The sequence below is a fragment of the Lepus europaeus genome, chromosome 1, assembly GCF_033115175.1.
Source record: "Lepus europaeus isolate LE1 chromosome 1, mLepTim1.pri, whole genome shotgun sequence".
NCBI classification, from domain to species: domain Eukaryota; kingdom Metazoa; phylum Chordata; class Mammalia; order Lagomorpha; family Leporidae; genus Lepus; species Lepus europaeus.
This window is the reverse complement of record NC_084827.1, coordinates 82,579,755-82,597,467: the sequence shown is the minus strand read 5'-3', so window position 1 is coordinate 82,597,467 and position 17,713 is coordinate 82,579,755. Positions and strand designations below refer to the sequence as shown.

The 17,713-nt window shown below is 35.2% G+C and overlaps 1 protein-coding gene across 1 annotated transcript in view; it reads left to right on the top strand.

The window, feature by feature from the left end:
- Positions 1–17,713, top strand: part of LRP1B (LDL receptor related protein 1B) — a 2,136,850-nt gene that overhangs the window by 731,479 nt on the left and 1,387,658 nt on the right. Inside the window, exon 3 of the mRNA XM_062186250.1 lies at positions 7,657–7,794. Within this exon, the coding sequence (XP_062042234.1) occupies positions 7,657–7,794 (138 nt within the window). The remainder of the gene's footprint in view (positions 1–7,656; positions 7,795–17,713) is intronic.

The following is a 17,713-nucleotide window of genomic DNA, read 5'->3' as shown; positions in this document are numbered from 1 at the left end:
ACAGATAAAATTTCTATAGCTTAGGGATATGGAAGATGATACTTTATGAAAGATGAAACTGAAATATAATATAAATATTGAAAGTAAATAAGTAATGCTAAGTTTCAATTAGAAAATAAAATCATGCCACAGTTTTGTTGGTTGTGGCCAGCTTTTGCAAACTCTTATAATATTGAGAGTGGTGATAAGATGAAAGCAGATTTTGTCAAACCTGTTCTGAGACCGCATTGCTTGTGGTCGTGGAAACTTCCAGCATGTCAGAAAGAAACAGGAAGTAATCAGAGTTTACATGTACTGTATATTTACAGAACCATACTTGTATATTGAACACCAATTCTATGTCAAGGCATCATGCTAGGAATTTGAATTACAGAGAAATAGGTGTGAGAAATAACCACTGATAAAAGATATTTCATGGTCTAATGTTGAAAATACTTAAAAATAATATAGACAAGTTTTTAAAGGACCACAACTTTTGGAAAAGTTAGAAAGCTTTGTGGGAAAAAAGACAGTGCCCTATTCAAGAATCATTATATGTTTCCCAGACAGAAGAGGCAGGGAAGTTGATGATACAATGTCTATAGAATGGTGTGAAAACCAAGAGTAATGTGTCTTGAGTCTATAGGGCAAGAGAAAGAATAGTAGAGAATGAGTGTAAGAGACAGGAAATCTCAGCTTTTCAAATACGCTGTGTCCCTTTGGCTCACTGTAAGCAGACCACAGAGACCCTGAAAAGAACATGTTCAGCAGAATGTTGGAAGCAGACTGAAAAGGGAATGAAAGAATGTAGCAGGTGCAATCTAGGTTTGATGAAGTTTCAATAGTAATGTTTGGGTTTTTTGGTTTTTGGTTTTTGGTTTTTTTGCTTGTTTTTAAGGTAGGTAAAAAGTACACAGTTTGAGGGAAAATTCAGTCCTTCAAAGGAACTTTATTCTGATGTATTGGTTAAGAAAATTGGATGAGATAACATATGGAAAATTTTGAAACACTGGAAAGATAAAAATGGGAAATGCAACCAAGAAGCAATTCTTGATAGTGAGAAAACCAAAAAGTTGAATTGATCACAATGTGAGGTGGACAGGTGGACAGGCTAGGGAGGAGCAATGCTAGTTATGCTATGATGGTACTGTGATGAGTGCAAATGTTTGACTGTATCTGCTGCTATATTAGAAGAAAAATCCCCCCTTTCTAACAGAATGCACTATTCAGTTAGCTTTAACCAGCAAATGCATTTGATGAGACTTATGTCTTTTCTTGCATCTTATTTCTGACAGAGGAAAATGTTTGCTCTATGTTTAGAGAAAATAATGTAACCATTCAAAAGGATATGGGTGAATCATATGGCCACCCTTGCATTATCATAAAAGACTTTTGTGTAAAAGGTTTTAGTTTAAGAAAGAAGCCCTTTCAACTTATTAAGTAAGGCCCATAAATAATTTTAAGGATGTATTTTATTTATTTGAAAGAAAGACCTACAAAGAGAGACAGATCTTTCATTCACTGGTTCACTTCCCAAATGGCCAACGCAGCCAGTGTTGTGCCAGGCTGAAGCCTGGAGCCAAGAGCTTCTTCTGGGTCTCACATGGGTGCAGGGGCCCAAGCTCTTGGGCCATCCTCCACTGCTTTCCCATGTATATTAGCATGAGCTGGATTGGAAGTGGAGCTTCCAGGAATTGAACCGGAAGCCATATGAGATGCTGGTGCTGAAGGCCATGGCTTTAACCTGCTGAGCCACAAGCACTGGCACCCCATAAATAATTTTTAAGTATAAATACTATTGTGTTTTAAGTCCATCTAATAATGGAGTTTTAAAAATTACTATGTTTTTAATTCTGCTATCTCGGGTAGGTCAAAATTAGATTTTAGGGACTGGAATTTTTTTTTTTTATAACAGATTTTAGAAATTTATTCCAAAGGCATAGTGACAAAGACTGATCTTCCAACTTCTGGCTCGCTTCACAAATGCCCACAACAGACAAAGCTGAGACAGGCTGAAGTGAAGCCAGTAATTCTATCAAGGTTTCCCATGAGGGTGGCAGAAACAACGTACTTGAGGCATCATCTTCTGCTTCCTAAGCACATCATTAGGAAGCTAGATCAGAAACTTGGAGTAGCCGGGATTTGAACTGGGACTCTAATATGGGAAGCAGGTGTCCAGTCGTTTACCCTCCTGTGCCCTTGGGAATGTTTTCTGAATGCGCATCACTGAAATCTGAGGTGACAGTCTCACTAGCACCGCTGTGTTTATTAAAGTTTTGAAGTGGCTTTGTACTATTTGTACTTGTCAACTCTGTCCTCATTCCAGGTTCCCCAAGTCCTCAAACCTGAGCAGCTAAGGACATAATGGCAGGCATGCAAGGGAGGCTCTGTGTTCTTACTAAGCCATGTGCATGATCTCTGTTGGGGAAATATTTTGAATACCTAAAAGTCTTGATCAAAAGAATCAACATAATCTCGGGAATTCATGCCACCTCTATCCATATTAGCAGGTTTCTGGGGGACATTTTGATAGGGGCACCCATTGTATTTCTCAAATCCTCTTGTCTGTTCCCATTTTCCAGAAAGAAAGAACAATAAATACTGGTTTTAGCAGAGTTTTTCAACTGAAATATCCTAGCATTACTCTAATGGGTTTGAAATACTGAGTCCCTCAACTATGAGCTGAATTTGCCAGGCCTAATAATTTCGGCTGTTTACTTCAGTGTATTTCACAAATATTGTCATTATCTTAATGTGCCTTGATATGAAAATTTGTAAAGGACTGGTTAAGGTGGTACCTATCTAGTCATGGTCCAGCTGTCTTACAGGCTACCCAGTAGTATTGGAAACCAAGGTTATATATATATAAATATATAATATTATATAAATATAATTATATAATATATATTTACATATAAATATATATTTAAATCAAAGACATAGGTGACTGCAGTGGCTAGTCTATTAAAAATATAAACCAACTTTTTGATTCTCCTGAGTTTCTCTCTTTTTTTTTATGTGTAACTGTTAGGAATTATCTAATTATTCTACATATTTCTTTTGAGGAATCTAAGCATTTTTCATATGTTCTGAAAATCTCAGTAGTTGCACCGATCTTGTGGGTCTTGGTATGTATTTCACCTCTATTATTGTGTTCATCACTTACTTGATTTTAAAAGTGAAAAATCTTATTTGAGCCAGTGCATGTCAAACTTTTTAAGAAAAATTACTGTTTGTAAGAATTGTGGAGTCATCTAAAACTTGAAACCTCCCCTAGGTTTATGAAGCAGTCTTTGTGTGGTTTATTTTTAGACTTCTTACAGAGAAGTCTAAATATAACTTGCCTAAGCATTATTTTGACACTAACGCAAGAATGCATGTTTTTACATTTTTAAGAATCAGCCAATTAATTTTACAAACAACTCCTTTATTCCTGTGATCATAGAAATGTATAGATTCTCAAGATTAATTTATATTTTTAAATTTTATTTTAAATGATTTTGTGTTAATCTTACAAATAGAAGACTAAATAGTCAAAACCTTTGAGTGAATTGTTACATTTTTCTCTTGTAGTTGGAATTCAAAAATATGTGTGTGTACATATTATGTAATACATAGAAAGAATTATGTATGTCTATAAGTATTGATGCTCAAGGAAACATGGTACTGTAAATTGTGCTTCTGCAGTGATGGATATTTAACAAAGTTAAAAGCTCTATATAGTAAAAATTATATCAATGTATGTGAAAAAGTACAGAGAAAACTGTTAGTGACAACACTTCAGCTAGTGATGCTACGTCATAAAAATTTGTTTCAAATCCTTCAAAACACAAGGGTGAAAGCTGTTTTAACAGAAAACAACATCCCTTAGGCTTTTAATTATTATTGTGTATGGTGTTTCAAATAAGTATTACTTTTAACAGTTCTAGTTATTTTGTTCCATTTTGCTTGTATTTTTGCTGGCTTTATTTTTCCAATTCTAGCACCTCAGTCTGTTCTGCAATTCTAACTTTGTGTATCCTAGAACACATTACATTGGCGATTTCATTATTATTAGTTTGCCTCAACTCAATAGTGAAAGTAAAACATGACATTTTGAGCTGTTTTTTCCCCCTCTTTGGGACTTTGAAACAGAAAAGAAATGTATCCAGTATGAGTGTTTACCAAAAGGCAACTCAGTTTCTTGGGAAATATTGCACTTAACTATGATAACAGCAACCATTTATTGAGTGCTTACAGGTGCTATGCTAAAAGCTTTTGATGCAGTCTCACCATAACCCTGTGAAGTACAAAGATGGTGTATAATTTGCTCAGGCCATTCAACATTTAAGTGGTGGGGCCAGGGTGTTACTTAGCAATCTTACTCCAGAGTCTAACCACTCTACTAAGCCACATTTATTTAGGTCAGGAACATATATTGAATTCCTGCTCTAAGCCTGTGTCTGACAGTGCTCAATAATTTTCAGTTAATAATTTTGTTGGGATTTATTTGTTATTTGTAGCCCTTGTCCATGTTCCTGCTGAACAACTGTCTTTCTGCCTGATGAGCTCTTGGAGATTAAGCCTTTGATTAAAAAGTAAATTAAAAATGAAGTCAAAAAATTATAAAAGGAAGAAAGGGAGATCAAGGAAAGGAGAATGGGGTGGGGGAAAGTACTTATATTCTAAGAATTGTATCTAAGATCTTTATTTCTGTTCTCTTTATATTAATGAAAGTAAATAAATCTTCAAAAAACTAAAAACGAGTTGACATGCAAAAGAATCCTACACTTTTGTCTCACTGATTATGTTAATATCTCATGGTAGTGACAGAGCTATGATTAAAACCTTTGTATAGCTGACTATAGGATTCGGGTGTTATACTTGGGCCTCATTCCTTCGTAATCATAACCTCTACTCTACCTCCAATGGCTCTACTCCCAACCTGTGTGTACTGATGGTCCTCTTCCCCACTTAATGCTGTATAATTGTTCAGACCTGGTTAATGCCACTCTTAGGATCATTGGTTACTATCCTCACCCTGTCTCTTATGACCTTGTCTAAATATGATCAGAGTCGGCGAACTTGGAAGGCTTCCATAGCCTTGGCAACTCATGACGAGAGCCTAGGGTGGTTACTGGTGCCATAAACTAGAGTGTCAATTTGTTGGGTCAACAACAGGAGTCACTGTGCACTTACTCCTCATGTGGGATCTCTGTCCTTAATGTGCTGTACATTGTGATTTAATGCTATAACTAGTACTCAAACAGTGTGTTTCACTTTGTGTTTCTATGTGGGTGCAAACTGTTGAAATCTTTATTTAATGTATACTAAATTGATCTTCTGTATATAAAGAGAATTGAAAATGAATCTTGATGTGAATGGAAGGGGAGAGGGAGCGGGAGAGGGGAGGGTTGCGGGTGGGAGGGAAGTTATGGGAGGGGGAAGCCATTGTAATCCATAAGCTGTACACTGGAAATTTATATTCATTAAATAAAAGTTTGAAATAAAAAAATAAATTAAAAAGAATTCGGGTGTTATAATTATCCAAATAAAGTTAACATTACTGTAGCCATATTGAAATCTGCACTTTAGACTGAGGAGAAATGGATTCCACTAAGATTCACATGGGGAACTTGGACAGTGCTAGTAGAAATATGGATAGATTTGAGAATTAGCAATATGAAATTCAGACATATGGAATGCAATTTGAATGTTTGATAAAGATTTGGATTTAATGAACTTTGAGAAATGACAAAGACTCTGTTATTGTCCAGGTTTGTCATCTTCAAAGGTTCAGTTAGGAGGCTTGGGTATACATTGTGATGTAAACATATTTATACCACCAGCAGTTACACTCAGTAAGACTGTTTTTTTTTTAAGATTTTTTTAAACTTTTATTTAATGAATATAAATTTCCAAAGAACAGCTTATGGATTACAATGGTTTCCCACCCCCCAACTTCCCTCCCACCAGCAACCCTCCCCTTTCCCGCTCCCTCTCCCCTTCTATTCACATCAAGATTCATTTTCAATTCTATCTATATACATAAGATCAGTTTAGTATATATTATGTAAAGATTTCAACAGTTTGCCTCCACATAGTAACACAAAGTAAAAAATACTGTTTGAGTACTAGTTATAGCATTAAATCACAATGTACAGCACATTAAGGACAGAGATCCTACATGATATTTTTTAAAAATTGATTAATTTTCTATGCAATTATCAATTTAAAACCAAGTTTTTTTGGCCGGGGCCACGGCTAACTAGGCTAATCCTCCACCTAGCGGCGCTGGCACACCGGGTTCTAGTCCCGGTCGGGGCGCCGGATTCTGTCCCGGCTGCCCCTCTTCCAAGCCAGCTCTCTGCTGTGGCCTAGGAGTGCAGTGGAGGATGGCCCAAGTGCTTGGGCCCTGCACCCCATGGGAGACCAGGAGAAGCACCTGGCTCCTACCTTCGGATTAGCGTGGTGCGCTGGCCGTAGCGTGCTGGCCGCGGCGGCCATTGGAGGGTGAACCAACGGCAAAGGAAGACCTTTCTCTTTGTCTCTCTCTCTCTCACTGTCCACTCTGCCTGTCAAAAAAAAAAAAGGTTTTTTTTTTCATTTTCAATTAGCTTTATATACGGAAGATCAATTCAGTATATACTAAGTAAGGGTTTCATCAGTTTGCACCCACACAGAAACACAAAGAGTAAAAATACTGTTTCAGTACTAGTTATAGCATTACTTCACATTGGACAACACATTAAGGACAGATCCCACATGAGACGAAAGTACACAGTAGACTGCTTTTTAAAAACACTTTACCAATTTCATTGAATTATCATTGTTCAGTAAAAAAATTAAATTAACTCATATATAAATAATATTACAACTAGCTGTTCTTCATATTGTTAAAGAACAGGTTAAAAGTAAAATAACTTTTTTGAAGCAAGCATTGTGGTGTAGCAAATTAGGCCATCACCTGGGATGCAAGCATCCCATAGGAGAGCTCACTAGAGTCCTTGCTGTCTGTTCTGCTTCATATCCAGCTCCATGCTAATGTGCCTGGGAAAGCAGTGGAAGATGGCCCAAGTCTTTGGATCACTGCCTCCCATGTTGTAGACTCTGGTGGAGTTCCAGGCTCCCAGCTTTGGCCTGGCCCAGCCCTGGCAGTTGTGGTCTTTGGGGAGTGAACCAGCAGATCAAAGATCTCCCTCTTTCTGTCTCTCTCTGGCTTTCAAATAAATCTTAAAAATAACTTTTAGATTGACAAACTTCATCTAAATGCCACTGAAACTCTTCTGTTCATATTACCTTATATAATTGTACAGGATTCCTGCCAAGAAATTGTTATTATTCATATTTCACAGATGAGGAAATTGACACTCAAGGAATTTAAATTCCTTGCCTAACTTGCAGAATAATGACTCAAACCAGCCTTCCTGTCAAAAATTATGCTACTTTAGTGATTGAAAAGAGTATTTGTGCTTTTAATGAATGATTTAAAAAAGTACAGTATTTCATGTCTCATATAGTTATTAAAAATTAGATTTTTAATCACATGGGCTAATTTTGATGCCATTGGTCTATATTCTATAATTTTGTTATATAAATGAATACTAGTAATGTATTGTGTCTAACAGTTTGAGTATTTAAAACATGAAGCTAACACATACCACTCTTACCCTCTTGTTTTGTTCTCGTTTTTTGCAGGTCCCGAGGCAGTAGAAATCAAGTGCCCCTTGAATCACGTTGCTTGCCTTGGTTCCAACAAATGTGTTCATTTATCCCAATTGTGTGATGGCATCTTGGACTGCTCTGATGGTTATGATGAAGGAATACATTGCCGGGGTGAGTCCATTTGCAATTGTATTATTGAATATTGCATAGTAATGGAACTTCAGAAACAACCTAGACTCTGTTTTTTGTTTAAGCATGAAATCGATTGTTAGACCCTCAATATGCACTTCAAAGTTGCAACTCTTATATTCTATTGGAAAATACCAGTGAGAGAAAAGCATTCACTCACTGAAGTTAGGCTATTAAACAATTACATGTTTCATGTAAAAGAGTACTTGTGAGCAAAGGACAAATGAAAAGTCTTTGTCACAGCAGATTGACTACACAGTTTATAAGCTTGTTTCTATGAATCTTTGCCTAAACGGATTATTTTTGAATGAATACTGGTGCAATCAAATATTTTAATAGGATGCATTCATAGTAAAGTGGTTCCTTCAGGTTTTTTCTATCATTTGATGCTATGATGTCTTTTTGAAAAATCAACATGTAAATTCTAAAGTTCTAGAAAGTTTATCTGTCATGAGTGATATAAGGGAGAAACAATTAGAATCCAAAAAATGAACAAAAGCTTAATTGTCACATTTTAATAGAACTGAGGGCAAGGTAGTCAATGGGCTCTAAGACAGACATATAAGAGCTTAAGCAAAAGTTATGAGGACCAAGGTATAGACCTAGGTAAGGAAAGAAAATCTAGGTATCAGTGAAGTAAATTAAGCTGCAAGATGGAGCTAAGAAAGAAACAACTGAACTAGTTGTTTTGTTCTGACTAAAATTCTCACAGACTGAGTATAACACAGAAGGTATTGAAGTCAAGATGTCAATAGGAACCTGCCGTTCATTTTGGAGCCAGTAAAAACAATAAGGAATAGGGGAGACTAGAGAAAACTGAAGTGACATCTGTTCTTTGAACAGATTCCTACAAGCTGAATGCTGTGATCTGGAGAAAAGACACAAGGTCAATGAAAGTTCTAGTTTTGCAGGAGTATCTTCCTACCCATTGTGCCTAAAGTGTTCAAAGTCTGCTGCTGCTGCTTTTAAAATCATTGCATAGTCAACAATATATAGACCAAACAAAAGTTGTCTGGAGACCTGACAAAGGTTACATGCTGACAGCCTCCCAGCTCTGGGCTGAATAAACTGAATTCAAAACCAGAGATGGAGAGTTATACTAGAAAAGCAGTAAACTTTAGAAAGATAATCTGAGACAGTAAGGCTGTTAACAGGCTGTGAATAAGCTGCCAAAATCAACTAGGTAGCTAAGTCTGTCCTTCCTTTTAATTGACTATGGCTCTGTGCACAGATTCTAGCTGGTCTCCAGCAGGCTCCTGCATTGGCCTGAACATCACTTCTTAGACTTGACCTCTGCAAGTGCCATTTAAAGGGTCAGCAGATTGTTAGTTTCAGTTGTAAATACATGTGTAATAATAACAAATAAGGGATTTTATTTTTATTGAAAGGTTTTGTGACATGCATTCTTTTTGACAGTTATGTTGAAAAGAATGCCAGTAACAGAAAACAAAGTATTAAATTGCAAATTGATATTGAGAATTTCATTTTCTTTTCAAAAATTATTTTCTGAAACCTAATTCTGTCCTCTTTAGTTATAATTCAGCTGCCTTATTACATGTTAAAATGTTCAGAAAGATATGTGTGATCAAACTTTTAAAAGAATGAAATTATCACATTGCCAAATACTGCTTCTCAGATGTGATGACATGAAATTGAGTATCTTAAAGAAATTAAATTGCCATGAATCATATGAAAATATGTCTGAGTATTCTAATAAAATTCAGTGTGTGATTTCATAATTGAGATTGCATGTTAATAGCAAAGCCAGAAAAATGCAAATAAAAACAAGTATTTGAACAAAAATAAAATGCTGTTAATTTACCATGATCCTTGAGAAAACATCAGCATTTTGATGTAGCTTATATAGTCATATTTGCTGTACATTTTTTCTTGTTCTATAGCAGTTTTCTAACTGTTCCAAGTTTAGTTTTATATCATGTGATAATCTGTTTTCTTTCTTCATTTACCAGTGGTGATTGTACCACTTTGGCCTTTTTATATATTTCCAGATGTCAACACATAGAAGTGTCTTCACAGGTTTAAATCACTGTTCATTATGAGTTGTAGTGGTCTTAGAAATAGTAAGAAGAATATTTGGTTCTTTACTTCCTGTTGTTATTGTTTTCTTTTTTTTTCCCTTTCTTGGCCAGTTTTCTGGCCTTGCACCCTACCTAGAATGCATAAGTGACTGTAAAGGTATAGTCATTCCAGAGCCAGTAATATATTGAAAGCTTTCTTCATTGAATAAATAAACTCACAAATGTGTTTACCTGCTTTGTCTGGTAGAGTGACCCTAACATGTGCACAAAAACCAAACCTTTTGGTTATTAAATTTGCCACATGTATGTTGTCTGTATTTAAATGAAAAGAGGTGACTGATTTTAATCAAAAGGACAGTGTAGACATTGAGTCTGTTTTCCTACCCTCCATCTTTCTTTTAATTTTTGGTCACCACCAGGAATTTTTTTTTTTAACTTTTATTTAATGAATATAAATTTCCAGTGTACAGCAATTTTTTTTTTAAGTCAATGAAGTACCAGCCTTTTCAAGTCTCTAAGAAACTGTCTCGTTACTATAGACTTACAGTGAAAAAGTAGATTGGCTCAAACATTGCTCTGCTTTTAGAAATGCTTCACGGACAAACACGTACCTAATTTAATTACACAGTCCAAGATAGGATTTAAAGATGGATGTGTTTTGGTGGTGTATTTGTGTTCCTCATGAGAATTCATACGGACAAAAGTTTATTGTTTTGGAGGTGATGTCTTATGAATGTTTTGTACCTACTGAATTGTTGTCTGAGTTTCCTAGAAAAATTAATTTCTTTCTAGTAAAGATAATGAAACATACATATTATAAGTGATTTTCTATAACACTGATATTTTAATCTCCATAATTTGGAACCATTTGAAGAAAGAAAAATGGACTTTTATATCTGTATACTTATATATGGAGATGTGCTTATAAAAATTTTACAATAAGGACTTGTGAAATGAGAATATTTTCAAAAATTTCATCTCTTCCTACATAGTACCTTGTATCAGTGGTATTATTACCCTATCTAAATTGCATGAGAAATGAAAACATGTTCTAAAATTACAAAGCCTCTCAATCCAGGATATGCCCATAGCAATCCACACAGATGTACAAAGAATGCTTGGAAGAAGAGAACAAAACCAACCAATAGAGACCAGATCCACTGAGATGCATCAAAATGCTGCATTACAATTTTCCATTCATTAGATAATCTATTATGTTAATAGTAAGGCGAATATAATCAAAGAAGTCCTTTTTAAATTCACAACCCTTGTTGGATTGCATTTATAGTACAAAGTGGTAATACATTGAAGTTACAAAGGAATGACAGTCTTGATGTCACTATCTGTTCTTTCTCTATTAAAACAATATGACACTCTTCAGATCACTGCAAAAAAAGAATTTCAAGTCTGTGTCACTAGAAAATGTAGAGTGTAATCTGTGTGATTTTTTTCCCAGCAAACTTCCCATTGTCCCTATAAATCTAGGTGGTAATATGTGTGAAGAATTTACTAAAACCGATTTAGTAAACTAAAACTGACATATTAAAAGTTTACCCCCTAAACACATCTCATATTTTCTGATTTTTCACTTTCTATTTGCAAACTCTTCCTACATAAATCTGAGTATATGATATATGTCACCAGTACATTTTATCAGGGGCTTAATGATAAACAAGATTATCGTATATATCTTCTAAATTGTGTTGAAATAATACATATTAAAATTTTAAAATTTCATTTGAATATTTTACTTTACTTGCCATTTTAAATATAACTTTCCTAATATTTGCAATTATAATTTTTCCCATCCACCTACAATCTAGTCACTAATTATAATATTTTAGTTTTAATTATCACCTTTTATGCTTAAATTTTTACATGCTGGTTTTGTAACTTTTATATTTCCAACATAATATTAAGTCTCATGAAAAAGTGCTAAAAATATCCTGGTCATAATTTATAACTTACAGATTTCTCTCAGGATGGGCAAGGCAAGTGGTAGAATTAACTATATGTAATGAGTTGCAATGGGAAAGTAATAATCCCTAGAATTCTTGCTTAAATCTCAAAGGTAGTCACCAAATTATTCCCCCCAAAAAAGGAATTAAACTAGAAGTAATTTGGGCCGGCGCCGCTGCTCAATAGGCTAATCCTCTGCCTTGGGGTGCCAGCACACCGGGTTCTAGTCCCGGTCAGGGCACCGGATTCTGTCCCGGTTGCCCCTTTTCCAGTCCAGCTCTCTGCTGTGGCCAGGGAGTGCAGTGGAGGATGGTCCAAGTGCTTGGGCCCTGCACCTGCATGGAAGACCAGGAGAAGCACCTGGCTCCTGGTTTTGGATCAGCGCAGTGCGCCGGCTGCAGCGGCCATTGCAGGGTGAACCAATGGCAAAGGAAGACCTCTCTCTCTCTCTCTCTCTCTCTCTCTCTCTGTCCACTCTGCCTGTCAAAAAAATAAATGAAAAAAGTAATTTGGAGCTCAAATAATCAGAACTCCATTTTTAAATCTACTAGAAAACAAAAATTATTTTATGTTACTGATTCATTAGTTATTTATCACTAATTTCATATTGATTCAAGATTAGCTTGCAGTTTACCAGAATAGAAAGGAGGAGGAGGGAAGGAAGGAAGTTAATGAGGCTGATGAAAGAGACAAAGGAATTTGGAACACACTTTTATTTTCATTTAAGGTATACAAATTTCATATATACAGATTGAGGAACATAGTGATATTTCCCACCCTACTCTTTCCCAGCCACACTTTCACCCTTCTTTCTCTTTCATCTCCTATTTACAAATATCTGTTCAGTTTACTTTACACTTGTCAGATTAAACCTACACTAAGTAAAAAGTTCAACAAATAGTATGAAGAAAAAAAAAAAAAAAAAAAAAAAACATGTTCCTCAACAGTCAAAACAAGGGCTTTAAACAATCATCAAATTTCAAAATATCAATTTCATTTGTATAGATTACCTATTAGGTACTCTATTAGATCAGAGAAAACAAATAGTATCTGTCTTTTTTATTGTATCAATGGATCTTGTCCAAGTCTCATTTTAAAAATTTCATTGAAAAATTTTGCTGTCCTCTTTCTAAATCAAAATCATGCTAAGTGAGGAATTCAACACACAAAATCCAAACCCAAAGGTATGTAGACAGTTGCAATTTGCAAGCGGTGATAAGGAAAGTGTACCTGTCAGCACAATAGGCTTATAGCACTGCCAGCGAAGCTTCATCAGTAACTACTGAAGTTGCTGGAAACTTCAATAAGGCCAGAGCTAAGCGAGAAAAAGTAAATTAGGAATACCTGAGTTTGTGTGCTCAGATCACTTTTTTAGTATAAATCTTGCAACTTAAAAGTAGATCCTGACATATTTTCGTTGTGTTGATTTGTGCTATGGTGGTGGGATCATCTCAAATCTATCTCAGGTATTAGCATTTCCTCTCCAACTAGAATTAGTTTAAGTAATGGATATATGCGGGAAGCTATGGCTGTAAGTACCAGCTGATTTCAGAGTGAAACTGGAATTGTATATTTGTTGAAGACCTTTTAAGATACATGGGTATGAGGGTACTTCAAAAAATTCATGTAAAAAGAATTAAAATGTTTATTTTGGTGCAAAAATTTTTGAAACCCATGAATATATTTTTCAAAACACACATTTCTTCTAAACTTTATGAGGATCCCTCTTTGTAAGTGTGTGTGTGTTTGTGTATGTGTGTATGTGTCCCAACCCCCTCACATACATAGACACATGCAGACATACATACACACACATATGGCTATACATATACATGTTTACTTTTCAGCATCTTAGTTTTATGAATTCTGTTAAATTAGAAATATGATTTTGTACATCTATTGGATTCACCAATGCTGACTTCTCTGCTGCAGTTGCTAAACTGTTCTATACTTGGAGTTATTTTTTAACTCTCTGCATATGGTGACTTGAGAGAGAGCTAACCACCTACATTAACACCTCTGTGAAAAGACGGATGAAATAATTTCACTCTATGGTAACTAAACACACAAAAGGATAATCTAAAATGTTTTGTTGATGTAGCAAATTTACTACTTTAAGTAATGTTAATATTACACTAATAAATTCTCTGGCCCAAATAGAACTATTTTTTTTTTAAATTGGGAAATCGAATTTTTAGAAATATTTTAAATGGTGTATAAAGTTACTAGTGGCTTAAAAGTTACCAAGTGCTAGACAGATTTTCTTTCTGTAAAGAATTCAGATTTTCTATCTCTCTCTCTCTTATTAGAAAATAGTGTTTCCAAGCTAAATTATTTAGTGTTTCCAAGCTAAATTATTTTAGTCTCCTGTATTTTTTCACCCAGTCTTGCCTGTGATGAGAATCCGGTGTACTGTCGACTCTCAGTTGTTGCTGGTTCGTGCCCTTTTTGCAGTTCATCTTGATTTTATGTAGATGCAGGTTAAATACACGAATCTGTAACTCTCCTACCAGCAGAATATTCACTCTATCTTTTCTCTTCACGTCCAGAGGAGAATAAAGAGAAATAATGAGGGTTTGCTCCTTGGTGCAAACAACTCCTTTTAAGGCTATTTCCAAGCACACAAGCCCTTTGGATGAATTGCTTATGTGGAATAACAAAAAGCCAAAAAACTCAGGTTCTCTACGCTAATAACCTCTCTACAACAGATGAAAAATGTTCATGGTCCTAATAGTTGTGTAGTTGTAACTTTCATGAATATTGGACATTCTGGACAGCAATTATTTATCTATATTTTTCTGTCACTGTCCTTTTCTTCATATGATGGGAAAAATGTAGAAAATAGTGATGGATATGAGACTAACATGAATTTTTCAAAATGTTCCAGTGGAAGGGAAGAGACAACATTGAAGTTTTCTCTATATTCAACTCAATCTTTAACGTCGGTAAACTTTCATTGAGTTTTGACAATATTCCTTCCAGACATTGACTTAAGCTTTAGAGAGGCCGAATTTTCTGTTTTCTACATCCTTACAGAATTGCATGTCATAATATGGTAGCTGTAGGAATCGCAGACAAAAAGTAAGTTGAAGAGCATCGAATTTTAGCTGTGGAAGACTCAGGAATGCAGGATGCAGATTTTCCAAGATTTTTGATAATTGATGCGTGTCTTACTCTAAGAGATGAATAGGCAAACAAAGAAAGGAAGAGCATACAAAAATAGAGAATTACATTTACAAACACACATGTGCGAAAGAAAGCATTTTGCTTAAGTGAGCTCTACCTTCTTTGCTAAGGTTGAAGCTCAGGGTGCTGAGTGGAGACAGTTATATTGGAAGCTTAAAAAATACTTAGTGGTAGACACCTTAGATTGTAGTTTACTAGTAGAAGGTAAATGTGTACATTGATAGAATTGTGAACATTGGAACCAGACAGTAGCTTTTCCCACATCTAGGCATATTAGGTATTATCCTTTACTGTGTTACTTGGATGTAGTTCAGCTGAATGAAATTGAGAAAAGAGAACAAAGGGATCCATATTCACTGAACCCCTGCTCAGAAGTAATTTAGAATTTTGGAAAATCTATTCACTATTTAAGCAACAAGAATGCCATCTTCAGCAAGCGACTAAAATACTACCTTGTTAGATGATGCCCAAGTTCTACCCTCTTTTCTCTTAACTCTGGAAAACATATGACTGTTTCAATGTTATTTAAAAGTGTGAATTATAACCAACTGTCACTCAGCTCACTACTCAACCTCAAATGTGAGACCAAATCCCCTGTGATTCATTATTTGGTCTTTGACACAGCAGCTTGATATTTTAAAAAAGCAAGGAATTAGAGCAGGTAGCTGAGATTGAATGGCATCCCCAGGAGTCACATAGAAAATCAGTTTGAGTGCAAGGTTTAAACACTGTGACCTTGAGCTTCCATTTGCCATTTTTGACTACTGGGTCTTAACGTAATTCAGAGAAGTACATAAAATTGTTATGCTTCAGCATCCTTCCTGACCCAACCTCCAAGCACCAACATGTCTTGCAAAAATCAACTGACAGACATATTTTGAATTAACTACATAGTCCCTGTCAATTTTATTAATTGATGGAACAGAAAAGAAGGTGCTGAGTTAACAACAAGCTGAACAATATACAATCAGCTTGCACAGTTCAATGTCTCAATCTGACTCTTAGCTCTACCCCCTGAAGAAAAATTAATGCTTTCATTTGGTGAGGGATGTGCAAGGGAAATAGAATTCATTTTAACTCTTTGAAGTAGAACTACCCTAGTGACAATAGGAAATTTTAAAGATCTTTAGGATTTCAATTTTCATAAATCGGAGGAAATTAATGAGAGTCTTCTCAATGCCATTTTAAAAGCCATTTAGCCTCCAGAACTGTGAGAAACAAGTCTCTGTTATTAGTGCTACCCACTCTGTGGTATTTTGTTATAGCCACCTGAACAACCTAGGGCCCCATCATATCTGAGTATCTCACTCTATTAAGTGGTATTCAAAAAGTAAAACAGCTGTGAAGCAGGTGGCTTTAGAGCTCATAGTACTCGATTCTTTCTGTGTCAAATCAAATAATTATTTAAACTCTGTAGAGATATTCAAAGGTTTTTCCAAACTTCATTTGCATATTTTGATAGATACCAAAAAAACTGTTAAATATTTATATCTTGAGGAAAAATAAGCCACCCAGATTTATTTGCATTAGTTGAGAACTTGTGTTCTAGCTCCTTTTTTCAACTTGTATTTCTAGCATTGAAATCAAATGACTGATCTCTCTATGCTCCAGCAGATTGTAGAACCAGTCCAGACCGCTCACAGTGGTTACGGAAACCATAAAGTACCAACCAAAGTGAGCTCACTCTGTTCACTGAACTGGATTAGGTCAGTGGGACTGCGAGCCAAGACCTGATGTGAGTTACAAGCAAGAAGTGTGGGATAAGTCCTAAAGAGCACTTTTCAGTTCCATTAACTGTAATGTGTGGTGTGTTCCCATTCAGCGTACAGGTACGAAATCAAGGAGGGCCAAGAAAAAAAAGTCTGTATAATTCAGTAAATGGCTCATAGAATTCTCCATTATTCCCAGAGTGGAAGCATTAAAAACCTGAATTGTCTCATTTTTGGTTAGGTTAATTACATACCACTTTAGTGGTCTCAAATCAGTCTATTGAGAAATATTAACAGATATGCACTATTCCTTATTTTAAATAATTTAATAGAATTATTCCTAAATATTTATTGCATATAACATTCAGCATAAAATGACTTGCATATAAATGTGTACAGAAGTGTATGTGTAAGTGTATTTACTTTCTTATATTTTTTTCCTGTCAACTGAATATCCAGCTAACAACGATTATTCATGGAATTGAAAAAAGATACTTAATTTTCTGTGACTATTACCTGGCTTTATCCCAATTCTTTCAGTTTTCAAAACAAGTGTAAGGTGAGGATTCCACTTTCTACTCCCAGCCAAATCACTTAAGTTCCTTTTCAATAAATCCTGTTTGTATCCACCTAACTAAATTAATCATAAAAGCAGAATGTGTGGAATGACGAGAAATATGCTTGGGATTACATTTTAGTAATCCTGTCTAATACAATGCAGCTTACCTTTTGAAATGAGCTTTTCAATGGGAATGTGCCTTGTGCCTTTTAATTTGTTTTTTTTTTAATTTTATCTATGTATATATTTTATTACTCCCATATATTGGAAACACCTAAAAAATATTTAACCTACCACCCCAGTCACTTGAATACAGAGACTGTTTACTACATTGGTATCAAAGCACTAAGGAAAAATGAGGGAATGATAAAGTGCACAATTTCATCGGACTGTTTTTGCAGAATAACATATGGGGGTACCATGTGTTACACTATATGCTGGAATTACTT